We start from the raw sequence: 27,858 nt of genomic DNA, 5'->3' as shown, positions 1-27,858 counted from the left end.
GTCTGACAGAAATAAAGTCAGTCTGGTTAGTAATAAGTGAAGCTGGTAATGCTGTTTGTGGAGTTGTGTAATCCTCCTCTGCTGAGATCTTCAGAGATGTATGTCTTCTTTTATCTTCATTGTATTTCATCTAAGGCTATTTCTGAAGAAAGTTGTAGTTTTTCTTCTTATTTCTCAGGTTGCACCTGAGACCCACGTCTCTCTGTAGGCAAGGGCGTGGTGAGCTAGTGTCTGCTTACGTCACAGGGCACCACAACTTCCAAAATTCAACTGCAGTAGCCACCGTTCAACCCGAAGAGGGCAGCACTCAAACGTTTTTACACCATATATTGTAGAATTAAAACACTTTATACCCAAATGTCAAAAAATGTGCAGCATTAATAAAGCCCCAGTCTTACAGATCATTAACTAACATTTTTTTTTTAGGTTTTAGGGTTTAGTAACCCTTTGAAGGAAGATAAGTTCAGTTAGTTCCTTGTTCCTGTTTGTGATCGTCAAGCACACTTAATTTTATTATTTATTATTTTTCTTGAGAAATGCATACTAATTTTAAGCTTATTTAATGTTATTGCATCTACACAGTGGGTATGTTATGCATTTACTTTGTGTTTTGGCGAAATTAACATGGTGTAGGCCTAAGAAGAAAATACACAAACATTTTCAAGTAAATTTGAGTTTCTGCCTACTAATAAATAAAAATAATATTACATTTAATAACAAATCTTTCCAAAAAATGGAGACATACAGTATTTCATTCCTTTCAGGAACAGCTGGGAAACACTGAACTAGTGTAATAATATAATTTCAAGTATATGTGTCCCTTACATGTCCTTATACAGAGGTGCTGTAATGTGTCTTCTGCTAGTCCTTCATTGTTCCAGTGAAAATTTTAATTACCTTAAATAAACAGGTTAATGAACAGCAGGGGTAAAATGTAATGTGAATATGAATATGAGTATGATATGAGATAAGTAGTTGCCAGATAGAATTCACACATACACATTCTGGTCTTTTTCAGCTGAGTTGAAGATGTGTGTTTGGAAGGGATCTAAGTTATAACTCAGCCTGGATGTAATATACTATATTTGCTACAAGATGTTGATCTGACAGGATCAGGTTGAAAAGTGTTTACAGTCAGCAGCCTCAGCACGATATGGCTTACAGAAGTCTGCAGTCATGGGTTCAGTGGATGGCAGATGTATAAGAGGATATGAGTGTGGCTGATGCAGAACTTGCAGTGAACTTTAGCAGGACATCCATCTACTGGACATAATAAGTAATGCTTTCAAATGAACTATATAGTTATAGTATAACTTATTGAGGGCCTTTTTCACACTATTCATCACTAATAATAAGTTCATCCATTTTCTCCTTTACATGAATGTGACTGATGCACATTCTGTTTGTCTCTCTCTAATCTCTATTTACGGTTTTTAGCGCAATTTTCCACCGGACAAAATTGCGATTGTTAACTCATGATTTCTGTTCTGTCTTTGCGCACCAATCTTGCACTTCTATCTACTCCTCAACCAGACCACCTAGAGACTTCGGGTTTTCGGCATTATGTTAAGGAAGGTCTAATCTCGGGAACGCACAAAAAAAAAAATCCAGGAAAAGATTTTGGATTTCCTGGAAATTCCAGAAAAAAATCATTTTTTTGCAAATTTCTCGGCAACCATAATAGCTATCGAGTTGAAACAAATTGCAATCGATAGCTTCTAAAATTTACAATAATATTAGAAAAAAAGAATTGATCAAAAATCTTTCCTTTATGCTTCAAAAATGAATTAAAACTTTATATGAAGGGAAATAAGAAAAATATTGCCTTTTCACCTATAAAACTATTGTTCCACAGAAATACGTAAGGAAGGTATTCACAAGAGTCATGAGCACAATTAATTCCACTGAATTACGGCAAGAAATCAATGAAGGTATCGATCAAGATTTGGAGAAGGAGCAAGAATATATGAGAAAACGACAAGAGGTTGTTGCAAAATAAATGGAAGAACGTTCAGCAAAGCGACAAAAGATGGCGACATCCACACCAACGGCTTCCTCATCAGGCGTATCTGATTTCTACGATGACTCGTGGCTTTCAGAGGATGTTTTGGCAAATATCTCGAAAGCAGAAGAAGAGTTTACAAAGTCACAAGCCAATAGTCAAGCAGAAAAGAAGGAAGAATCTGAAGAGGACAAAGCAGAAAAGGAAGCTGATACAGAGAAAATCGAGGATATTGAGTGAACACGATGTAAAAAATAATGAGCTAATAAAAAAAATGATGTTCAACTAGTCAAGTGATTGTGCCTTTTATATTATCCATTGCTGATTTGATTTCAGAAAGTTCATTTGAATTTCAAGAGAAAGTTATATTCTCGAGCAACTTATTTTCTCTTTCATTTACTATCTCTTAGTGTTGTGATCCCATGACGTGAGAAAATTGCGCTAAAACACTCACTGAGTTTTTATTACTTGTTTTAAGTGATCATGTTTGTTTTCATGTTGTTCTCTGTTGTGCTGAAGCTTAAAATGTTTTTGCTTAAGAAAATGTAATTTATGATAAATATTAGAACTCAGCCTGCATACTGTACAGCATTAAATACTTACTATAATCAATTATCAGTTAGGGCATCGAAACAATGGAACTTTTTCTGCATTTTACTTCTGCATTAGCATTATCATTTATTTATGTCCTCATATTTCACATACTAACATACAAGGCAAAGATTCCTATTTTTTTTTTTAAAGATTCCTCACAGGAGAAGAGAAAAATCAAACACTGACCAACACTGAAATGCTCATTTAATATCCTAAAACATCAGTAAACTAAATGATAAATGTTTCACAGTAAAGAGTCAAATCATTTAGTCCTAATGGACTTACTGTTGAGGAGATGAAAATCTGGACTACTACTTCTGCCTACCACACACACACACACACACACACACACACACACACACACACACTGTTAGAGTATCTGGTGAACATTATGCACATCTGAAAACAAGCTTTTTCACAGATGAATTAAAATAGAACATGACAGAAAATAACACAAATATCCCCAAATCTGTTTACAGCTGCAGAACTCTTGATCTTCTATTATTCATATGTGCCTATTTGTGTTTGTGTTTATTTATTAATGTTATTTAGTGCATGGTTTTGATCTTATTTTAAATTAATATTTAAGAGGAAAAGAGCAACTTGATTGGCAGAATCATAATGAACACATTAGACGTTACTGAAAATTTCATCTATTTAATACAAGGCCTAATATATTTCTGTTCCCTTTTTTGAGGCAAACAATGATTTTAATTTATTTATTTTTTTTTTATTAATTTTTTTTTAAGTGGCAGCGATATTACAAAAACACTCAGTGCCAATGCATTATGTTTGCTTCCAATTTATGCAAAAAAGTCAGTACATTTTAACTGTAATGAAACCTGCGTGTGTATCAGTCTGTGGGACTCTCCGTTCTAAACGCTCCTTGAAATGCATAATTCACAAATAAATCATTGCTTAAGCAGGAAGAGGTTTGATTCTGATATATCATACTAGACACGTTTAACATGTTAATATTTTACATATGCACATATTTTGTTGTTAATCAAACCTTCCCAGCACTCTTCGCCATGTTGTCGTTCTGCGACACGGACACGGAAACCGAAAGTAAAAATAACGAGCAGGAAACGAAACTCATCCGGTCATTCATGACAGTCACGCGCCACGCGAACAGTCTCAAACACATTTATCCTTGTACGCACTGATCCATTTGGAGCGTTTCAAAGTTTAAAACCAGGTTAATGCCAAGTATTTTATTAAAACGATCCAACTGAAATGATAGATGCATTTGACAGTCACCTCTTATCCTGATTAAAACCTAATATAATAAAGTTACTTAACACATTTCAGTCAAAATGGCTAAACATGGTTTGCTTTAATTTTGAACTATATTGGCTCACCTTGTCTCAAATCCAAAGAGGAGGATGAAGGGTCTGTTGCTATTCCTCCACTCCCTGATGTGACAGTTTCTGAAACCGAGGACCATGTGTTGCACAATGTTAAGATCTGCTTCTACTAAATCTGACATAAATATAATGTTAGCTACCGAAGAACCTATGACACAGATTAGCTTATTATTGCTAATGTTAGATATTATAGCCTATTAATTTAAAATTAAACATGTTTCAAATTAGGCTATAATAATGATGTGTTGTATGTAAACAACAGCATTGTAGTGTACAGTTTATTTATTTAGCCTTTACCTCAGATTACATGTATAACCAAATGATCATCTGAAAGTGTATGTTCTGCTCTTTCAATGGGTTGTCTCAGTTCATTTTTAGCACTAGCGATCGCGGAGATATTCAAGCAGTTTAGCATTACAGATTTCGTGTAGTAGTTTGTGCTCACCTTTCTCTGAAAATAAGTCAGTTACCAATTGTTTCTCCTCATTTTGTTTTCTTTCCTTCTCCTCATTTTGTTTTCTTTCCTTCTCCTGCCTTTCCTTTCTTTCCTTCTCCTGTCGTTCCTTTCTTTTTTGGTGGCCTGATTTGGCTGTCTTTGAGAAAGACATTTCTACAACAGAAGTTTGCGCTCCACCAGATGCTCAACTAACTAACATAAAGTGCGTGCAGATGGACTAAACCATTCGGCGCATTAGCAAGGGGTGGAACCGTGAGACCTTAGATAGTTTACTTTTTTTGTATACAAAATGTAGTCAGTCAGTCAGTCAGTCAACCACGTTATTCCGCCAATACACTAACTTTACATTTCATCTGACATTCATTATGAAATTTAAATAGGAAATGAAAATATCCAGGTAAAATAAAATATATTGTAGGCCCTCTCTCCCCTTGGGGCCCTGGTAATCAGAACTGGTTTTACCAAGCCTCTGGATAGAAAGATAGATAGACCCTGACTTTTTGTTAATATGACAGCTTAATATTAAATATATAAGAACATTTTAATCGTAATAACGATATCTGCCTCTCTCGATTAATTTTAAATAATCGCTGTGATATTTGCCCGCTAGTTATTCATCCTGAAACGGCTTTTTTATTTATTTGATATTTGTGTTATCTTGCACTGGGAACAAGTCCCTACTAGCCGAGATGGTCTTATATGAGGGAGACGAGAGGGTCTGTATCTCTTACCATTGGAGAAAGCGTAACGGCTAACTTGTGACGCAGCTCAGCCTATTGTGTAATGGCAGTGACGTCAGCATTATTACAGTCAGTTACAGCTTACGTTAATCAGTTTCATGTGGATTATTAGCGTGTTGGTCTTGTGGATAAATGCTCTATATTTGGTGTTATATCGCTAGTTAAGGTACAGTAGGACTGCATTGTTTGAGGAATGTGCTTTACTGCGGAAAAAAGCGTGAATATCTCTATATGCTGCAAAGAACAAATCACTACAGGGCACAAAACTACATTTAAGATTACACTAAAAACTTAATTGTAATTTACTACATATTTAATTCATTAAAATTACATGTATGTTTACCATAATTAAAAAGCGTTATATCATCATCATTAGGCACACAGTAGTTGACGCACCATGTTTTATTTGAATTAAATAACATACAATATAACACAATATTTATAATTAAATTAATCATTTTGTCTTTATTCATCAAAGTGCATAATATCAGTGTCATATCATATGCATACATGCAGTTAAAATAGTCATTACAATTCAAGTCTTATCATAACTGGTCAAACCTGAAAGCCAAAGAAAGAAAACATCTGTATTTTTTACTTTCTTTAGACAATATACAATATCACTCAATATTACTATTAAATACTATGTACCGTACATAGTAATACAAATGCCGTAAATGAGTCCTGCCTGTCATGACATTACCTACTCTGCTTTCCTTTATAACCTTTTTATCTTAGTAAAATCTACATATCGTTCCCAACACAAGTATTGTTTATGGTAAAACATGTTGAAGATTAGCGAACAGGCTGTCGATTACTTAAATGATCAGGTGTTTCCTCACAAAAGCGGTTTATTCAGTGTAGTGAAGCCTCTTCTCCATTGACATCCATTCATAAAACACGGCCTCTGCTCTCCTTCACTGCGTACCAGCGTTAGCATTAGCCATTACGCTTTTTTTTTTTTTTTTTTTTTGGCTAAAGGTTGCAGGCTTAATTAAATGAGGTATACATATATTCAAAAGAGGAAACTTATGTTTTGTACAGTTTATTTTTGTAATCAAAGTTATATTAAATTAGGTATTTTAATTTATTTTTAAGTGACAAAAGAAACGTGTGTACAGTTTATTTAAAATGCATAATAAACATTATTTTTGTTCCATTTCTGTGCATTGTTTATTTTTTAAATAACTTGATGTGTTGGGATATGAAATAAAAAGGAATAGTTCTTTGACATTGCTTATTTTTTTAATGACAGGTGCAATTTGAAAACAAACAACATTTTATAATAACATTTGGAAAAAATAAAAAAATTATTATATAGATAAATAACGTTTTATAAATAATAAATAACCATTTACAACATAACTTATATATCATCTGACAACATAATTTAAATGAACAGTACATAAATTAAGATTTCAGCTGAGCAGGGAGACCCTGGTGGTGCCGCTGGACCCGGGTGGGCTCCACAATAGAGACCCTGGTAAGGCCTCTCTGCTGGTGGGACATCATCTGGGATGCTCTCCAGAGTGTTTGACTGCATAATTTCCACTGTCCACTGCGTTGTCTACCAACAGGTTTGCAGGGCGGACTCAATCGACGGCTGCCATCTCACTGAGATCATTTCAAAAAGAGGGAAGAATAAAATAAATTAACTCACATCCTCAAATCAAAGCATCAAAAATGTCAACATGTAAACCCATTCTATGGACATTAATTTTTGGTTCTGGTCATAATAGCTTTAAAGTTCTCTGACTTGCCTGTTACAAATAATCATGGTCAATGGGAACCTCCTCCAGGGCAGACACCTCTGCAGACAGCTGGTCACGCCAGGGAGCCCCACTGACCGTCTCCAAAACATGCTCCCCCTCATCCTTCGCATCATCCTCTGCATCATCCTCCTCGTCTCATCATCCACCTCATGCTCCCCCTCATCCTCATGCTCATCCTCCTCATGCTCCTCCTCATGCTCCCCCTCATCCTCATGCTCATCCTCCTCATGCTCCTCCTCATGCTCCCCCTCATCCTCCGCATCATCCTCCTCGTCTCATCATCCACCTCATGCTCCCCCTCATCCTCATCCTCCTCATGCTCCTCCTCATGCTCCCCCTCATCCTCCGCATCATCCTCCTCGTCTCATCATCCACCTCATGCTCCCCCTCATCCTCATGCTCCTCATGCTCCTCCTCATGCTCCCCCTCATCCTCCGCATCATCCTCCTCGTCTCATCATCCACCTCATGCTCCCCCTCATCCTCATGCTCATCCTCCTCATGCTCCTCCTCATGCTCCCCCTCATCCTCCGCATCATCCTCCTCGTCTCATCATCCACCTCATGCTCCCCCTCATCCTCATGCTCATCCTCCTCATGCTCCTCCTCATGCTCCCCCTCATCCTCCGCATCATCCTCCTCGTCTCATCATCCTCCTCATGCTCCCCCTCATCCTCATGCTCATCCTCCTCATGCTCCTCCTCATTCTCCCCTTCATCCTCCGCATCATCCTCCTCGTCTCATCATCCTCCTCATGCTCCCCCTCATCCTCATGCTCATCCTCCTCATGCTCCTCCTCATGCTCCCCCTCATCCTCCGCATCATCCTCTGCATCATCCTCCTCGTCTCATCATCCTCCTCATGCTCCCCCTCATCCTCATGCTCATCCTCCTCATGCTCCTCCTCATTCTCCCCTTCATCCTCTGCATCATCCTCCTCGTCTCATCATCCTCCTCATGCTCCCCCTCATCCTCATGCTCATCCTCCTCATGCTAGTTGTGACAAAGTAATTGCTGGAAGATATAGTGATACTTAAACTACTTTTAGTTTATATTTCTGATTAATTGTTTTGCTCTATGAGAAAGACAGGTAACAAAATATCCGGGGCTTTACTAAAAACATTCGGGGCTTAAGCCCCCTTAGCCCAGCCCTAGCGCCGCCCCTGCTCTAACCCTAACTGGCTGCGCAGCATTAACTCAAAAAAATGCCTTTGAATATGCTTTAATCACAGCCGGAGGAAAAACTACAAGTCATATTTAAAACCTTAGTTATGTACAAGTGTTATGTACTTAAGTTATCAAGAATAGATGTAAAGGTATTCTGCAGAAAAACCCTCCTTGTCAGGGTTTTTATATATGATGTTTTTGCATTAATATTGCTGCTGCACTACTGTTTATGTTGCATTTTACTTCTGAATGTGTTCAAGGTTGTTAAAGTTAAACTACTTTATATACTGTTGGGTAGTTTAATGTACAATAATGCATCCTATCGTAAAATACCATGGAAGACTGTTCTTGTTGCAACTGTGACAGTTGTTGAAGATGAGCGCGAGAAACGTTTGTACTGGATTAAAAAAAATAGTTTATTTTACTGTATTTATTTATTATTTTTCATTTTTACGCTTCAACTGCCTAAAAACAAAACAGGGTTGCAAACGTGTTTAAATATGTTCACCATGGTCAAGAGAATAAACTATATAAAAATTGCATCTTGGTAAGGTATAAGCCAACATTTGAACCGCTTTATGTTTATTTTGTATTTTCATGTCTCATTATATTATTCAAGTATGTTGAAACCCAATAGTTATCTACATTGTGTATTAATGCAATGCTAATTGACATAGCCTTTATCACTGTATAGAATACTATCAAATAATTTCTGCTTCATTCTGTGATAAGAGCCACATCAGTTCACTGAAGGAAGTTATTTCAATCACGACTGACGCTATAACACAATTTTGGAGTAAAATATGCTGTTATTCTCATAAAGTGTATTTTGGCATTGTGCTATGCTAAAACGGTTAGCATTTTAACTGAAAAAAAGAAAGCAAAACACAAAATAAAAAACAGTAAAGATGAATTTGTCTGATAGCATATATTCAGATATCAGATATATTTGTCTGATATTGCAATATACCATTACCGTGAATTATTTTGGTCACATTGTGTAAACAATCTGATATCGTGACAGCCCTAATGACATCAAATAGCAATCTCATGTTTACCAGACATTACTGGACCTTTCAGTGGGACTGGGTTTGATGGTCAGATGAGACCAAAATAAAGCTTTACACCTGGTGAATAAACCCTTTAAGTTTACTTCAAAAGCTTAATTTATTATTTTGACTCCCCTCTAACAGAGTTTGTTTTGCTGTTAATACTCAGCTCATTTTCTGCTTATCATTAAACTTGTTATCAGTGTCAATATGCAGGGCTGCATTTCCCAAAAGCATCGTGAGCCCAGGTTGATCGGGAAGTCCATTGACACCAATGCTTACGGTGCTTTTGGGAAATGCCATGGCATGAGACCAAACCAAGAGAAAGGGCACGAGATCAATTCAATTCAATTCAAATGTATTTGTATAGCTCTTTTCACAATACATTGTTTCAATGCAGCGTCTACATTACAATTTAGAGTGATCTGTTATCAGTTGTGACTGTGTTATGTACTTTATCAAGAGTATAAGTAAAGGTATTCTTCAGAAAAATCCTCCTTGCATTTATTAAAAAGCATGCTGGTAGAAAAGAGAGGAAGAAACATATTAGAAAGAGCTTTGCTGGAGAAAGAAGAAAAATGCAAGCATTACCGTCAGCTGTGTTGCGGACGAGGTGCAAGCGGCAGCATAGAAGAAAAGTCTGAAGAAGGAGAACAAAGAGGCGAAAGGCTTTACATAGACCGGTCTGTAAATTCCCAGAACTCATGACACCTCAAGACTTCAGATTGGATAAATTGTCTGTAAGAGACTGATAAATTATGAGGGGAATTTTTAGTACTGATGACCTTAAGGATTAGGAAATGTTTGATTGTCTGTAAAAGACTAATGGATTATGAGGGGATTTCCAAAGATGACGACCTCAAGAATTCAGATGGTCTATAAAAGGCTGAAAGGAGAAGATGAAGGAGACGCTGATTCGTAGGAACGGCCTCTCCGGTGTTTGATGCCATTGAAGCCTCTGACAGACAACGCTTGTGAACAATTAACTTCTGATGTTGTTTTGTCTTTTTTATATATATATATATATTAGTACTTTATAGTTTCAATTAAATATAGTTTTATTATTTAAAGGTTAATTAGTTTACATAAGAATCGTGCCTGCCAAAAGTCTTTGATTTCTAGCCGAACAGACCACAGAGAAGTCTTCTGACCTATGGATTGTGAGTATGAAAATTCAGATTTGACTTTACCTAACCTGAGAATAATCAAAATAAGGTAAAATGTTAGAAATACGCACCATAAAACAGATGGTTTTGCATTTATATTACTGCTGCACTACTGTTTATGTTGCATTTTACTTCTGAATATGTTCACAATACAGATCGTATCAAAGCAGCTTCACATTGATAACATGAAAATAATACAACAAAGTTTGTTTCTAGAAGAAAATTGCATCATCGTCCACGCTAAATAAGGCAGATCTATAATATTGTTGAATATTAAATGTCCCCAACTAAGCAAGCCAAAAGCCAAAGCAACAGTGGCAAGGAACCAAAACTCCATCAGTGACAGAATGGAGAAAAAAACTTTGGGAGAACCCAGGCTCAGTCGCTCAGTTCTCCTCTGGCCAACGAGCGAACAGTGTATGATTATGATCCAGGCAGCATTACAGGTCAGAAGTCAGATTGATCGTGTTGATGAGGCCTTCACAGGGCTGATGAGGCTGGCTCTTCAGGGATGCGTCATGGTTGGGTCCAGGTCCAGATCCACCATCTGATCTGGATACGGCCGGGGTCCACCTCACTTCAGTAAACAGAGAGACTGGTTGACACTTCAGGACTGCGTTGTCGTCGCGTCCAGGCGCTGGTCCTTCATCAGATCTGGATCCGGCAGACTGCGGTAAACTTCGGTATAAACAGAGATTCTAATATTAGCGTAGATGCCATTCTTCTTATGATGTAACGAGTACATCAGGATTTATGGGAGGTGTTCCCAGTTCCGGCTGGCCTAATCTATGCAGCCTAATATGGAATTATAGAAGTCTATAATGTGTTGTGTGTATGCTGGGTCAAAGAGATGTGTTTTTAGTCTAGCTTTGAACTGAAAGAGTGTGTCTGCTTCCAGGACAATGTTAGGAAGACTGTTCCAAAGTTTTGGTGCTAAATAGGAGAAGGATCTACCGCCAACAGTCGATTTTGATATTCTGGTGTATGCCCTTGGTTTATGGTGGTTTGTTTCCCTATGATTACAAGCCAATGAACCGCTTTTAGTGCTATGTAGCACCATTTTTGTTTGAGGTTACCAATGTGTTGAAGAGTAGAGCCTGTGTTTCAGTCTAGGAGAAGATCAAGAAACACTGATGATATGCTGCATGATGCTTTATTTAAAGGCAGTAACTGTGTTGTTGCTGAGGCAGTGAGAGATACATTAGAGTTTTACAGAGTGTTTCACAAAATTAATCCAGGAAACTCTTGTAACTGTTTTTTGTAAAGCATTGTTAAAAAATGTATGACATAAATTATGATATTTTACCTTAATTTTAGTTTTTGTTTTGCAGACACTTCTGCCAGTCATTGACCTTTTCTGTTTAAACTATCTTTAACCGTTATTTCATTAATGGTAATTGATGGGCACCATGTGTGCATTACACAGGTTTTTTTTTTTGTTTTTTTTTAAGTATATTTTAATGAAATTATTTTATGATTTCACCATGGTCAAGAGAATAAACTATATAAAAATTACATCATAAGCCGCTTTGTTTATTTTGTATTTTTATATGTCTCATTACATTATTCGAGTAAGTTGAAACCCAATAGTTATCTACATTGTATATTAATGCAATGCTAATCGAAATAGCCTTTATCACTGTATAGAATATTATAAAATAATTTCTGCTTCATTCTGTGATAAGAGCCACATCAGTTCACTGAAGGAAGTTATTTCAATCACGATTGAAGTGTATTTTGTATTCATAAAGTGTATTTTGGCATTGTGCTAAGCTCTGACAGAGTTTGTTTTGCTGTTAATACTCAGGTCATTTTCTGCTTATCATTAAACTTGTTATCAGTGTCAATATGCAGGGCTGCATTTCCCAAAAGCTTCGTGAGCCCAGGTTGATCGGGAAGTCCATTGATACCAATGCTTACGGTGCTTTTGGGAAACGCCATGGCATGAGACCAAAAAAAAAAAAAAAAATTAAATTAAATTGAAATTTATTTGTAGGGCGTTTTTCACAATACACATCGTTTCAAAGCGGCTTTACAGAAAATGCATTTGCTACATTACAATTTTAGAGAGAATTTTACATGTAAAAAGGAAAAGAGGGGGACATTAATGTGCATTGCATGAATAACATTTAAATGTAATGATTTATATCAAATGTGCAGTAAATAATTATGTAGCACTATAATAACTGAATGCTATGAATAATTAGTTAAGCATTAGAAAATAGTTAATTCATCATTTGTTAAGCATTGTCCCTACATTAATATACATTAGTAAGCAGTTTATAAATACAGCTTTCTTCTTGACATCTATAATGTGTTAAATAATTGTACTGTCACACTTTATTAATGATAAAGTAATGTAAAATAAGTTTTACATTATTTACAAACCAGTTATTTAGGAGATGTCAGTGGTTAATAAAATCATTTAGATAGTGTAAGTAAATGAATTAACCACCAGAAATGAATTATTCTGTCTCATAACAAACGCCAATGACGACAGCAGGTATACGCTATAAAATAGTCATGTCAGCTATTTGAAAACACAGTAGTACACACTACGTTGAAAACAAATCTAAGACAATAAGTCAATGATTTCCATTTGTAGCTTAAAGAGATAGTTTACCCCAAAATGTAAATTATCCCATGATTTACTCACCCTCAAGCCATCCTTGGTCTATATGACATTCTTCTTTCATATGAATATAATCAAAGTTACATTTTAAAAAGTCCTGGCTCTTCCAAGCTTTATAATGGCAGTGAATGGCTGTATATAATACAGGTTAATAAAGGCCTTCTGAAGTGAAGCGATGCATTCGTGTAAGAAAAATATCCATATTTCAAACTTTAACGACTTAAATAACTAGCTTTCGACAGACGGCCTATGCAAGTGGAATTACGCCAAGAGAGTAACCAGTGATGCATGTATTATGTAGGATGTAGGAGTAGCGTAAGCTTTGATGCCTCTCGTGGTTAAAAAAAATGACTGGGCAACAAACTCAAGCTCCTCCTACATTTATTTTGAAAGAATTCTCGTTTTAGATGTCTAATTCATGACTGGTGTTTTGTTTTGCTCTATCCTCTGCGCTTCCACCTTCTTCATTACTGTCACGCTGGGTTCTCAAATGAGGACGATGGAGGCAACGGTTAACAAAATAACAAGAAGCTTTAATCCAAACAAAGATTAGTATACAAGGTGCGAAACAGTGTGAACTAACACAAACAATCACCGACCATGAACTGAAAACAAGCAGGAACTAAATACACAGAAGATAACGAGACAACAGCTGAAGACAGTGACGATGACGATGATGACTGGCAGGTATGGGTAATAGTAGAGGAGATGCAGGTGTGGGCCAAGGAGGATCATGGGAACTGTAGTGCAGTCAATGACAATGACAGTGACAGTGAAGAAGATGATGACAGTGACAGAGAAGATGACAATGACGGTGACGATGATCACGATGGTGACAGTACTCCCCCCTCCCTGCAGACGCAACCTCACGCCACAGATGGCAAAACTAGGGAGGGGGGGTGGGCGTCCTGGATTCTTCCCTTCAGGCAGCCATGGCGGAGACGTCTCTTCGGGCGGCCAAGGCGGAGACTTCCCTTCGGGCGGCCAAGGCGGAGACGTCTCTTCGGGCGGCCAAGGCGGAGAGGTCCCTTCGGGCGGCCATGGCGGAGACGTCCCTTCGGATGGCAAAGGTGGAGACGTCTCTTTGAGCGGCCAAGGCGGAGACGTCTCTTCGGACGGCCATGGCGGAGACGTCCCTTCGGGCGGCCAAGGTGGAGACGTCTCTTCGGTCGGCCAAGGTGGAGACGTCTCTTCGGGCGGCCAAGGCGGAGACATCTCTTGGGGCGGCCACGGCGGAGACGTATAGGACTCATCCCATTTTTTTTGGGGGGGGGCGGAATAAGGGGTTTAATATCGGGGACAGGCTTAGAGGGTTTAGGCGGCGCGGCTGACCAGGTGTGAACAGTCTCTGGCTCGGTGGGCATGACATGTACTGTCTCTGGCTCATCGGGCATGATGTGAACAGTCTCTGGCTTAGCTGGCATGACTTGTACAGTCTGTTTCGGCGGGCATGGCGTAAGGCTCAGGCTCGGCAGGACTGATGTGAAGCACAGGCTCGGCAGGACGGACGTGAAGATGTTCAGGCTCGGCAGACATGACATGAAGAAGCTCAGGCTCAGTAGACATAACGTGAAGAAGCTCAGGCTCGGTAGACATGGCGTGAAGAAGCTCAGGCTCGGCAGACATGGCGTGAAGAAGCTCAAGCTCGGCAGACATGACATGAGGATTCTCAGGCTCAGTAGACATGACATGAGGATTCTCAGGCTCAGTAGACATGACATGAAGAAGCTCAGGCTCAGTAGACATAACGTGAAGAAGCTCAGGCTCGGTAGACATGGCGTGAAGAAGCTCAGGCTCGGCAGACATGAAGTGAGGATTCTCAGGCTCAGTAGACATGACGTGAGGATTCTCAGGCTCGGTAGACATGACGTGAGGATTCTCAGGCTCAGTAGACATGACATGAAGAAGCTCAGGCTCAGTAGACATGACGTGAGGATTCTCAGGCTCGGTAGACATGACGTGAGGATTCTCAGGCTCAGTAGACATGATGTGAGGATTCTCAGGCTCAGTAGACATGGCGTGAAGAAGCTCAGGCTCGGTAGACATGACGTGAGGATTCTCAGGCTCGGTAGACATGACGTGAGATTTCTCAGGCTCAGTAGACATGACGTGAAGAAGCTCAGGCTCGGTAGACATGACGTGAAGATTCTCAGGATTGGTTGACGTAACGTGAAGAAACTCAGGATCAATATCAAAGTCAATTAAGTTTAACCCCCCAGGCTCGGCAGACATGACGTGAAGATTCTCAGGCTCGGTAGACATGACGTGAAGATTCTCAGGCTCGGTAGACATGAAGTGAGGATTCTCAGGCTCAGTAGACATGACGTGAGGATTCTCAGGCTCGGTAGACATGACGTGAGGATTCTCAGGCTCAGTAGACATGACATGAAGAAGCTCAGGCTCAGTAGACATGACGTGAGGATTCTCAGGCTCGGTAGACATGACGTGAGGATTCTCAGGCTCAGTAGACATGATGTGAGGATTCTCAGGCTCAGTAGACATGGCGTGAAGAAGCTCAGGCTCGGTAGACAATGACGTGAGGATTCTCAGGCTCGGCAGACATGAAGTGAGGATTCTCAGGCTCAGTAGACATGACGTGAGGATTCTCAGGCTCGGTAGACATGACGTGAGGATTCTCAGGCTCAGTAGACATGACATGAAGAAGCTCAGGCTCAGTAGACATGACGTGAGGATTCTCAGGCTCGGTAGACATGACGTGAGGATTCTCAGGCTCAGTAGACATGATGTGAGGATTCTCAGGCTCAGTAGACATGGCGTGAAGAAGCTCAGGCTCGGTAGACATGACGTGAGGATTCTCAGGCTCGGTAGACATGACGTGAGATTTCTCAGGCTCAGTAGACATGACGTGAAGAAGCTCAGGCTCGGTAGACATGACGTGAAGATTCTCAGGATTGGTTGACGTAACGTGAAGAAACTCAGGATCAATATCAAAGTCAATTAAGTTTAACCCCCCAGGCTCGGCAGACATGACGTGAAGATTCTCAGGCTCGGTAGACATGACGTGAAGATTCTCAGGCTCGGTAGACATGACGTGAAGATTCTCTTGTTTCTCGATTTGGATAGGAACAGGACTCAGGAAGGGTGGTCTTAAGTTCATCACTTTTGGAAGGGCTGATGGTGAACTGAGAGCCACAGTGGAATAATACCCACTCAACGAAGGCCTCGAAGTTCTCTCGAGGTCCCACACCAGGCAGGTGTGCCTTCGTCTTCCCATTGAAATCTGTGTAAAAAAAAAAACACTCAATGAAAAATCAGGGAAGGAAGTAAGGCACGCCAGGTCGAGAAAAGCCATGGTTTGGGTCTCGAGAGAGAGCTGGTCCTGCTCCAGGAGAATCAGAAGAACCGCAGGATCCATTTGGTAGTTTGGTTGGTGATTCTGTCACACTGGGTTCTCAAATGAGGACAATGGAGTTAACAAAACGGTAAACAAAACAACAAGATGCTTTAATCCAAACAACGATTAGTATACAAGGTGCAAAACAGTGTGAACTAACACAAACAATCACCGATTGTTTGTGAACCATGAACTGAAAACAAGCAGGAACTAAATACACAGAAGATAACAAGACAACAGCTGAAGACAGTGACAGTGACGATGACGATTATGACTGGCAGGTTCGGGTAATAGTAGAGGAGATGCAGGTGTGGGCCAAGGAGGATCATGGGAACTGTAGTGCAGAGAGAAGATGACGGTGACGATGATAGTGATGGTGACAATTACGCTGTACGTCAGGTCAAACCTTTTGCCTGAAGCTAGTTATTTTAGTCAAAAAAGTTTTAAATATGGATATTTTTCTTACACAAACACATCGCTTCACTTCAGAAGGCCTTTATTAACCCACGCATAGCCTTGTGGAGCACTTAAATCATGGATGGATGCACTTTGATGGACTTCATTTTTTCATGCCAGAGTCCAGTGTCAGAGTCCAGAGTCCAGTCCAAATGAAGCTCCAGCCCCTGACGAGAGTCCAGTGTTGGCTCCAGACCCTGACCACAGTCCAGTGTCGGCTCCAGCCCCTGACCAGAGTCCAGTGTCGGCTCCAGCCCATAACCAGAGTCCAGTGTAGGCTCCAGCCCCTGACCAGAGTCCAGTGTCGTCTCCAGCCCATAACCAGAGTCCAGTTTTGGCTCCAGCCCCTGACCTGAATCCAGTGTCGGCTCCAGCCCCTGACCAGTGTCCAGTGTCGGCTCCAGCCCCTGACCAGAGTCCAGTGTCAGCTCCAGCCCATAACCAGAGTCCAGTGTTGGCTCCAGCCCATAACCAGAGTCCAGTGTTGGCTCCAGCCCCTGACCAGAGTCCAGTGTTGGCTCCAGCCCATAACCAGAGTCCAGTGTTGGCTCCAGCCCATAACCAGAGTCCAGTGTTGGCTCCAGCCCATAACCAGAGTCCAGTGTTGGCTCCAGCCCATAACCAGAGTCCAGTGTTGGCTCCAGCCCCTGACCAGAGTCCAGTGTTGGCTCCAGCCCATAACCAGAGTCCAGTGTTGGCTCCAGCCCATAACCAGAGTCCAGTGTTGGCTCCAGCCCATAACCAGAGTCCAGTGTTGGCTCCAGCCCATAACCAGAGTCCAGTGTCGGCTCCAGCCCATAACCAGAGTCCAGTGTTGGCTCCAGCCCCTGACCAGAGTCCATTGTCGGCTCCAGCCCCTGACCAGAGTCCAGTTAAGGTTCCTACCCTTGAACCTGCTTCAGAGTCCTCTCCAGCCCACAAACCCATAGCTCCGCCCAATAATTTAGTCTCAAGGAGTAGATGAAGAGGAAATCCAAAAGTTTGTAAGCAAATTGGATATCCCAGCCGTATGTGATAATGAGAAGAACTCGAGAAAGAAATTTCGAAAGAAGAGATTCATTTTGCAGTTATCACACTCTGGAGGTAAAACACCTGGTTTGGATGGTTTCTCTATGGATTTTTATCAAACTTTTTTTTCCAAAATTAGCCGATCTGATGCTTTCAATGTATACGGAGGCAATTCATAAAAAATAATCGCCAGAGACTTTAAATCAGGCTTTAATTAAAGTTTTGCTGAAACCTGGCAAAGACCCGAATCTATGTACCTCATACTGACCAATCTCACTGCTCAATTCTGATTATAAAATTCTCACTAAAATGATCGTGCTACGTTTAGAACAGGGTTTGCCTAGTTTAATTCACATGGATCAAACTGGATTTATTAAAAATAGATCTTCCTTTGATAACATATGGAGGTTTATGAATATTATTTATTCAGCGAAACAAATAGACTCTGCGATGATTGCTCTTTCTTTGGATGCAGCGAAAGCTTTCGACCGAGTAGAATGGCCTTATTTAATATCTATCTTGCAAAAAATTTATTTCGGACCTAAATTTATTGATGTGATTTCTTATGTTGTATAGATGTCCTTCGGCAGGAACTCACTACCATTATCGTTAATTGGCAGAATAAATTGCATAACAATTAACGTTCTTCCTAAATTTCAAACTCTTCCGGTTTCTATCCCACTAAAGTTTTTTAATACTCTTAAGAGCTTGATTAGAAAATGTATTTGGAATAATAAAACCAAGGGTTAAACTTAAGACGGATTACAGGTGGATTACAACTTTTTTTTACAAATTTTTGCTTTATTTCTGGGCAGCACAAATGAGAGCGGTATGGTTTTGGCAGATGAATAGTACATCTCCGCCTGCATGGATGCAAATTGCAAAATATCATGCAGGAGAAATACTTCTAGACAAGGCTTTATTCATTCCCCTGACTTGTGTCAAGAAGGAGGTCAATAACCCATTTATTAAACACACTAGCAAATTGGGGTTTGAGATAAAGAAAAAAAATGTAAATGGCTATTACCAGTTTACAACAACACTCCATTTCATTGCAAACCAGCTCTTCCTGAGGCACTAAGAGATGGGGTGACACAATATTGGTACACAAAGGGCATTCACGTGTTTGGAGATCTATATGAGGAGGACACACTTGTGACATTTGAACAACTGAGAGCAAAGTTCTCTCATCCTGTAAAACATTTTTTTAAATATTTCCAGGTGAGACATTATATAAGGAAGTCATTTGAGGCCCCTCTCCTCACTCATATTAGACAATAGTATGAGAGAGAAAAAAGGGTCCCAAGGTTTTGTGTTTTATTTGTATACCAACTACAGTGACTAATACGGGGAAGATGTATCATCTTCTAGATTTAAATGGGAAAAAGATCTAGAATGTACTTTTGAACAAGATAACTGGGAATTCATCTGTAAAAATGCTTTAACATTTTCATATACCAGTAGACAGTTTAATATTATACATAAGCGTTTTAGTCTATATGCTAATATTTGAACACTCTCTTTGTGTTTGTGGTTTTTATTTTTTATTATTATTATGTGTATGTTTGTATAGTGCTATGGACCCTTTTTTATGTATGTCCTGAATAAAGAATATGATGATGATGATGATGATAGGGTATATTATACACCTGAAAGATTACACAAGATAAGTGAGTCATATTCAGAATGTTGTTCTAGATGTAAAACAGAGGTTGGTACATTATTGCATATGTTTTGGACTTGTTCGGAACATGAAAACTATTGGAGAAATATAATACAAACTATCGACAAGATTATTAAGGTTAAGCTTTCATATGACTCAAGGTTTATGTTACTGTGGGATGAGTTGGTCCTCCAACTTGATCAAAGGAAGAATTTACGTTTTGTTAAGATGGCTCTTATAGCAGCAAAGAAATGTATGGCTACACAATGGAAATCAGAAGAACCACCTAGTCATGTTGTATGAAAAGATGATGTTTAATATAAAAAATCAAAAAAAAAATCATCGATGTTCGAAAAGATATGGGGCAGATTTATTGAATATATTAATAATTTAGGTGTCACATTGATTGAAAATGCTGATGTGATAATGTAACCTTTCTCTACTGTAACTTATGAAAACCTCTCTCTTGCATACCAGCTGAGTGAGTGCCTTGTAATACTGTCCATTTAAGTGTTCTGTCTATTTGGAGGTAGGAGGGTGTTTAGAAAAGATTGTTCACTTGTATACTGAATTGAATCTGTGAATTGTTCATGTGAAAAATAATAAATATATTGATTAAAAAAAAATCACAAAAAAAAAAATTGTGCTGGGGGTGGGCTATACATCCCACGATATAGTGGCCAAGCCTGGCTCCCATGGCAAGGCCACAAAGGCCAATCGTCCTTGACTGCCTGAACCACTGGTGCCGCCCTGGTCTCCTCAGTTAAGAGGTAACTTTAGGTCTCCCCCTAAACGGTCGGCGCCCTCATCAGCCTTCGGAGGGCCCCTTTTCTACCCCTGTGAAGTCTTTGTGACGCGAGGACACGCCTTCCAGGAGGGGGGTGTACTGTCACATTGTCAGTTTGTTTTGATTACTGTTCTTGTCGGTGTTTGGTTAATCTGTTAATTAGTTCAGTTCAGTCTTCCTCCACACCCTGCCTGTTTGTTTCTGTTAAGATAGCAGTAGCGGACGGAGGCCCAAAGTGACAGAGAAAGCCGTTGGTCAGGAAAAAGAGTGCTTTTTATTTGCCACACAATGACAGTCACCCAATAATTGTGGGAAAAACACAAAACAAAACTTAAATGCAACAAAACACAAACTGCACCAAACACATGATCAAATAAACTACATCAACAAGACAAAATCTGACCTGTACAAACAGCACTTCCCATCCTCATACTAAATCTGGAGCCGTTTTATAGGCCTGACTCCTCCCTCCCCCCGGGACGTACCACATAAGCCACATTACAGCCTAAACACAAATAGCAAGTGTAATTAAATCTAGCATTCATGACTGTAATGTGGCTTATGATGTATAGTTTAACCATCATCAACCTTTTTTAAAATTTTGCATTTATTTAAATGATTTAACCCTAATCCTCTCCTCTGCACACTCATTGTCTTTTGGGGCCTGACCCAAAAATGTACAGAACAATTGTAAAAAATATATATAAATTTTGAATGATACAAATAATAAATATTTTTTTGTTTACTTCTCAACTATACGTTAATGCTGTGTTTTGTTAGATGTAAAGTACTTTTGTACCTATTTTCTGCAAAATTAGGCTATTCTGCAAAACTACACCATAAGCATATAGCCTACATATGAAGTATTACATTTTTCTGAAGAAAAAAAAAAAAACAGATTAATGATGATCAAAAATAAATCTGAGTTACTAGGTGCTAGATGCATAATTCTGCCATCTGCTGGTTCAATTATTATTATTTTTTTTTTATTTTTTTGCAGATAAAATAGTTTCAGCCAGTGTAAGTGTAATTACCACATACTTCCAGCAGAGTCCCCATAGAGATCCATTCATTTATCTGGATGTGACTGACTGCTCTCATAACAGCGTTTATATATATATATATATATATATATATATATATATATATATATATATATATATATATATAATTTTTTTATTGTTGTTTGAGGTCTTTTGAAGTGTCTTGTTATTGCAATAATAATGCCACATACATTTTCAGTGATGCCAAATAAATTTGCAATGCCACATAAGTTGCCACTAGAAGGAAGGACTTATTATTTATTTCAGTAATCCAAATGTACAAAATGATTAACTTTCGAATTATGTAGCAATTTATATCAAGGATAGATTTGAAGCTACTGTATTACTTTCTGATTCAGTGGTTAAATGATATGAATTACTAGCTTTAAACCTTGTTGTTTCTAAAACTGTACATCTTACAGTAGTTGGTTGCTATAGACCTCCTTCAGCTAATAACGATGCCATTTCATTTCTGATGCACACAGTGACTTCACTGCATTATAAGGAGCTTATTCTCCTGGGTGATTTTAATGTAATAACTGGTTGCAGTCAGCCTCTGATGGGCTTAAATTAATTTGTGATACTCTTAACCTTTCTCAGCTAGTTGGGACACCTACTAGACCAAATTTGAAAGGATTATAAAAAGTCAACATTAATTGATCTTATTTTTTACAAACGTTCCACACAAATATTCATTGGCTTCTGTATATGCAAATTATGTTAGTGATCATTGTGTCGTTGCCACAGTTAGAGATACTAAACTACCTATGCAGAAATCACGTATTATTGTAAAAAGTGAGCAATGTTTTTTCTTATGTAAATGGCAATGTTTGCCTGGCAATATTTGTATGATGGTTTTACATCTGTTTTCAATAGGCACGCACCATTTAAGAAATCTAGAGTGAAAGGTAGGGATAACCCTTGGTTTTCCACAGCATTGTCTGTTCTTATACGTTTACAATCTGTTCAGAAATGTGAACTTTTTTTTTTTTTTTTACTTTGGAACAATTGAATCAAGTCCAGTTTGTTTTGTGAGTGTTTAGATAGATAATGTAGAAAAAGTGACAAAATGTTATGCAACTGAGATTAAGGGAACACTGTTTATTAACTAAAGTTGACTGGGGTCATATAGACCCTAATATCATGAACACAATGAGGCAGTGGAAGGGGCAGCTCAAATCTTGCCTATAGGGCAGCAAATTAGCCAGGGGCGGCCCTGTGTCATTCAGTGCAAAGTCCTGTATGTAGACAAACATATACATATATAAAAGCACATGGAATCCAAAAGAGAATCACAGATAAGACCAAACGTTTTCTTGGTGAGTATGGCTCTTATGCTTCACATGTTTGGGTAGACGTACACACTTTATTTAGGTAAGAAAATACATAGGACTCATTTTTATACAAAATACTTAATTTGAGACAAATTTGTTTGTGCATTACCATTTACAGGTCTGTGCCAGAAATGTAAAAAATAATAAAACACTAGTCTAACTTACATATTTATACCAAAATATAACTTACTCTTTTTTTTTTTTTTTTTTTCACCAATTTTTATTTTAGGTTCATCTGCATTTCTTGTACAATGACTAGTTGGTAACACTTAAGTATGGGGAACATCCACTAGTGACTACGACTTTTGCCACAATAAACTCCTAATTTACTGCTTATTAATAGTTAGTAAGGTAGTTTTTTGCAACGTTTAAGTTTAGGTATTGGGTAAAATTAAGGGGGTTGTAGAAAAAGGTCATTAAGAATAACAGTGGTGGATAAAGTGTGTGAAAGCCCCACTTGAGTAAAAGTATAGATATCTTATGAGAAAATGACTTTGGTAGAAGTTAAAGTCACTGTTTAGAATATCATTTGAGAAAAAGTTTAAATATGTAGTATGAGATGAGATATTTGAAATGAGATGAGAATGAGATATTTATTGTAGTATGAAAAGTATTTTTTGGTTGAGCCACTGTAGTCACTTGGACTATTTTAACGATGTCTTTACTAACTTTCTGGGCCGGCAAGTTTCAATTACAATAGAAGCAGTGAGACTTCAATTAGATGAAGGAGTGAGACAGCTCTCAGATTTAATCAAAAATATCTTAATTTGTGTTCCGAAGACAAACATTAGGGTGAGTAATTACTGACAGAATTTTCATTTTTGAGTGAACTAACCCTTTAAGTATTGAAAGTAAAAGTACAAGTAAATGCAAAATACAAAAGGCGACAAGATTGTGTTCTTGCGTTTTAACTCTGTTACTTCCATCTTGTTTTCTTTGAATGGCTAAATGTTTCTTGTAAGTTTTAAATATAAAAAATATTGCTCTGTGACTGAGGTCTGTCTGTATAAACTCTGCATAGCATGAAACTCGCTGATGATGTAACGAACGATGTCTGTGCGAACAGGGTGTGCAGGGGTTTGTAAAAATAATACGTTGACAGGCAGTTAAGACATCATATTATTTCATTCGGACCAAATATAAAGATTGGATGGACATGTTATGGTCCTAGGCCTTCTTTATACGGTGCATATTTATAAAACATAAATTTAGACTGTTTAACATAGTGATTGATATCAGGATATGAGGAGACTTTCAACCAGTATGACAAAAAAATGTGTCTGTATAGATTCACATATTGCACCTTTAACTTATGGGCCGTTTACACGACACCGTTTACAACTGAAAACAGAAAACTTTTAATGCGTTCTGGCCGTTAATTTACACGATAACAGCGTCTGAGAATGCAAAATTGGAACAGGTCGTGTAAACTTCAAAATATGAATATTGATTGAAAATCATATTAAATATGAAAATCAAGATTAAATGTGAAAGATCATATGTTGCAGCCTCATTAGAAAGCTGCACTATAAATTCAAATTAAATGTCTTTTAATTTTTATGTATTATTTATACTAATAAATACAGCTGTTGATTTCATGAATGTATTTCATACAAAGAGCAATGTGTAACATTTGACCAGATTTAGAGCTACACTTATTCCCTTTTATTTGTTCCCCCCCAAAAAATGTTTTTTTTCACTAAATGTTTTGATTTTTTACAATTATTGTACCATGTTACTCTTTATTCTCCTCTTTACAGAAAGAATGGAGTATCTTCACACTTCTCTCTTTTTGCTCCTCCTCTTCGGTTCACCATGGCCAAGTGTTGGGAAGATTTACTTCACTCATCTCGGAACCAAGTGTGAAAAAGACTGTAAGTTAGATCGTGGTACATACAAGTGCGGGACTACTAAACAAAATGGAAACTTTGAGCCACTTTACTGTTCACCTAAGGAACACTACGACTACCGGAATAAAGAGTGCAGTGGTATATGTGAGAAGCATGGAACAGTCCAGTATTGGTGCAAAACTAGTTGGTTTTCTTGGGGACACTGTGGTTTGGTGATGGAGAAAAACAACCACTATGGATCTACGACAGGTGCGAGGTGTAAAGACCACTGTGAGAGAAGAAATAACAACTATTACTATTCATGCAATACTGCACAGGGATGGGATTACTGCTCACCATCTGAAAACAGAGATTTCGAGAACAAGCAGTGTAAGGAAGACAGTCCATGTGGCAAATATGATCACGACTACAATTGGTGCATGCTGAAGGAGGGAAGCTGGGGTTACTGTGGGCTTGTGGAACCAAAGATGCCGCTCCACCGCTCTATCAGTCATCATACTTGCATTGATGAGTGCAGGTATTATTGGAGTAAAAAATATTACTGGTGCCACACTGCCAATGGCTGGGACTACTGCTCTCCAAAAGTAGATGTAACCTATAAAGGCAAGCCCTGTCGCTCAGACCACCCCTGTGGCCTACATGGTGAAAGTTACAACTGGTGCTGGACCTCACAGTCAGATTACGATTACTGTGGACCCGTTGAAACAAGCCACCGCGACAGGAGAGATCTAGAAGACAGAAAACTGGCATGCACACAGGAGGACATGGATAACATTAAAATAAGCAACTTCACTGTGGTGCCAGCTCCTCATGACATCACTGATGGCAGTCAATGGAGAAACGAGGCGGAAACCTTAATCAGTCGCTGGGAAAATGGGTACCTGGTGGACCAGGCCCGCTCAAACCTGATCCACTCTGATCATCTCCGTATCGACATACAGGGCATCATCACTCGCAAAAAACAGCTCTACTACGACCTGCAGGTGAACATGAGACAGAGGCCTGGCACCACTGTGTCCCAGATCATCGTGTCCCGAGGAATCCCAGAGTGCTACATCCACAGAGCCTTCATGGAGAGCTTCAGGAGCCGAGCTCGGGTTTATGTTGATGTTTCACGTGGATAAATCAGTATTAGAGCCATGGGCTGAAAATGTGCAGAAGTATTGAAGATGGAGTACAGTTGTAACTCTTACAGCTTTAGCAGTACAACACAGATATTGAGCAGAATGATAAAAAAAATAAAAAAAAACTTGAAAAAAATTAATAATTTACCATCAATTGACATTTCTATTCCTAGATTTTAGAATTTAGATTCTAGATTTTATGACAATGGAAAAACAACTCTTTTTAACAATAAGCGGTCAGCTAGGTGATCACAGTTATTAATCGAGATCACCTAGCTGTTAATAAAATGTACAAATATTATCCACTTAATCGGCCTGAGTATCGGTTTATCACTAATGTGTTAAATAAGTCATCAGACCGTTAAGTGAAATATACTGACACGTTAAATTCTAACTGTTTTCAAATATGACTAACTCTTCCAGATGTACAAGTATCAATTTAAACACTTAAGCTTGAAAAGCTCTCTTGGGTTTCCTAACCTTGATTTGTGGGATCTTATGACATGAAGACTCAAACAAACAATTAAAATATGTATCTATAACTGTATAATACTGTATTCATGTATCATTTTTAACAATAAATGTTTAGCAATCAATTCCTCCATTTTTTTTTTTTTCATGCTTACTTGTACAAGAATTCTTACTGAATAAAATCTAACAAAAAAAACAAAAAAAAAACTGTTGTTATGGTTTTGGACGTGATGCATTACAGTATTACATCTGTCCCACAGGGAGCATCTTGCCTGATTTTATCAGGATTGTGAGTCTTTGCATCCCCCCAAATATCTGAATTATTTCGCAATGAACGAATACAGAAACATCGTAAACAAAAACCCTCAATGACTGGCAGTAGGGGCTGCCAAACAAAAACTGTAAAATTTAAGTAAAAGTAAAGTATAAAGCATCTACTCTTCAGCACAATGGTAACCTCACAAAACATAAATCGCTACAGACCAATAAACACTAACAGATCTCTCAAGATCTCAACATCTTCACTTATTACCAACCAGCATGACTCTATTTCTTTCATACAAAGCTTTTTATTAAGAATTAACAGAGCTTTAGTTTTGTCTGAGGTCACCATTATGTTGATCAGTGTTTGCTTTGATTGGGTTCTTGATCCTTGACTTTTTTTTTACAGCTTTTTTTTTTCACTTGCAACTCAGTTTTGTGTTAAACTGTTTACAAAACACATTTGTTATAATAAATTGCAAAAGATATTCTGTAGTGCAGGGAAACCTTTGGAAACCTTTTTTTGACCAAAGACATTTTTTCATGTTTGGTTAATGCATTTTCCAATGCAAAAATTCCAATACAATTGCAATAATAGTAAATATTAAGAGTATTACCGGTAATTAGTCTCGAAATACACCATTTATACAAAATATACAATATATTTATTTTATCATGCAAACACATAATATGCAAACACAGGCTTACATAAAAGAACAGGCTTTTGTATTAATAAAGAATAAAAATATATACATTTTCAGTCCAATGTTATATAACAAAGAGAGATAAACTACTAGACATTTTTAGACATTTAGTCGTTTAGCAGATGCTTTTGTCCAAAGTGACTTACAAATTAGGACTAAATTAAGTGAGTCATCATGAAGAGGCAAAAACAACGCAAGAAGTGCTCAAAATACGAAGTTCAGGCATTGTTCAGAGTAGCATAAGCCCGATAAGTGAGGATTAAAGGAAAAGGAAAGTTCATTTACTATTCATTTAAATGACTTACTCCAAGTAATACTGGATTTAGAAGGTGACAAAGCAGCAGACCCTAAAGGGCAACTTTGGCAAATATACCAGGGCACTACATATAAGGCACTTGAAGACCTGTAAAAGTATGTGACTTCAAAATACATTGAAATGTCTTAAAAACTGTAGACAATAGTGAGGCTTCCAGACTTCCGGGAGCTTTATTAAATGTTTGTAATGTCTGTAATGTCTGCACAAAGGAGACGGCCAGCTGCTCGAACATCTCGCCTTTGAAGAAGACTGTTAATTTTATAAATAAAAAAAATCCAAAATAAAACGCATGACTCCCAGCATGCATTGCGGCATGAATCATGTCACCATTGTTGAAATTCATATGCTGATTCTTGTTGTCTGTTTGTGTCTAAACAAAACTTACAACAATGTATTTAAAAATCAAAATGCAGAATGTCTGATCTGAGGCAAGTGAATATCTAGTGAATATAATCTATTAATAACAAATAACAACTTTTGGTCAGGGATAGAATTAGTAAATTATTCTACTTTATGATGCTGAAAACTATACCTCCTGACTAT

At 38.2% G+C, this 27,858-nt stretch overlaps 3 protein-coding genes across 6 annotated transcripts in view; 2 read left to right on the top strand and 1 right to left on the bottom strand.

The window, feature by feature from the left end:
• LOC311287374 (GTPase IMAP family member 8-like) overlaps positions 1–4,740 on the bottom strand; it is a 39,644-nt gene extending 34,904 nt beyond the window's left edge. Inside the window, exons 1-2 of one of the 3 annotated variants that reach the window (XM_084404184.1) lie at positions 4,409–4,740; positions 3,958–4,026 (exon numbers count right to left, since the gene is read on the bottom strand). In XM_084404184.1, coding sequence (XP_084260310.1) covers positions 3,958–4,026; positions 4,409–4,571 — 232 coding nt within the window. In that variant the 5' untranslated portion in view covers positions 4,572–4,740. The remainder of the gene's footprint in view (positions 1–3,957; positions 4,027–4,408) is intronic. The other 2 variants (XM_084404183.1, XM_084404185.1) reach the window with 2 other exon arrangements.
• Positions 4,741–6,935: 2,195 nt separating this feature from the next.
• LOC311287559 (uncharacterized protein) lies at positions 6,936–11,744 on the top strand (the record flags this gene model as incomplete). Of its 2 annotated transcripts, none has more annotated exons than XM_084404454.1 (2): positions 6,936–10,305; positions 10,604–11,744. In XM_084404454.1, one exon carries the CDS (start codon positions 6,936–6,938, stop codon positions 7,938–7,940), a length of 1,005 nt encoding a protein of 334 aa, XP_084260580.1. In that variant the 3' UTR covers positions 7,941–10,305; positions 10,604–11,744. The 2 variants fall into 2 exon arrangements, with proteins under 2 accessions (XP_084260580.1, XP_084260579.1); XM_084404453.1 differs by having other exon boundaries at positions 10,528–11,744.
• Positions 11,745–22,504: 10,760 nt separating this feature from the next.
• On the top strand, positions 22,505–25,600 carry LOC311287509 (uncharacterized protein). Its single transcript, XM_084404397.1, has 2 exons — positions 22,505–22,574; positions 24,350–25,600. The coding sequence occupies exon 2, from the start codon at positions 24,355–24,357 to the stop codon at positions 25,561–25,563; it is 1,209 nt and encodes a 402-aa protein (XP_084260523.1). The 5' UTR covers positions 22,505–22,574; positions 24,350–24,354; the 3' UTR covers positions 25,564–25,600.
• Positions 25,601–27,858: the final 2,258 nt, after the last annotated feature.

This window comes from Rutilus rutilus (genome assembly GCF_951802725.1).
Source record: "Rutilus rutilus genome assembly, chromosome: 1".
In the NCBI taxonomy this organism is placed as follows: domain Eukaryota; kingdom Metazoa; phylum Chordata; class Actinopteri; order Cypriniformes; family Leuciscidae; genus Rutilus; species Rutilus rutilus.
This window is presented reverse-complemented; position numbering and strand designations above follow the sequence as displayed.

What these genes read in the sequence shown, in the direction of transcription:
- LOC311287509 (XM_084404397.1), top strand. Translation starts at nt 24,355, where the DNA reads ATGGAGTATCTTCACACTTCTCTCTTTTTGCTCCTCCTCTTCGGTTCA.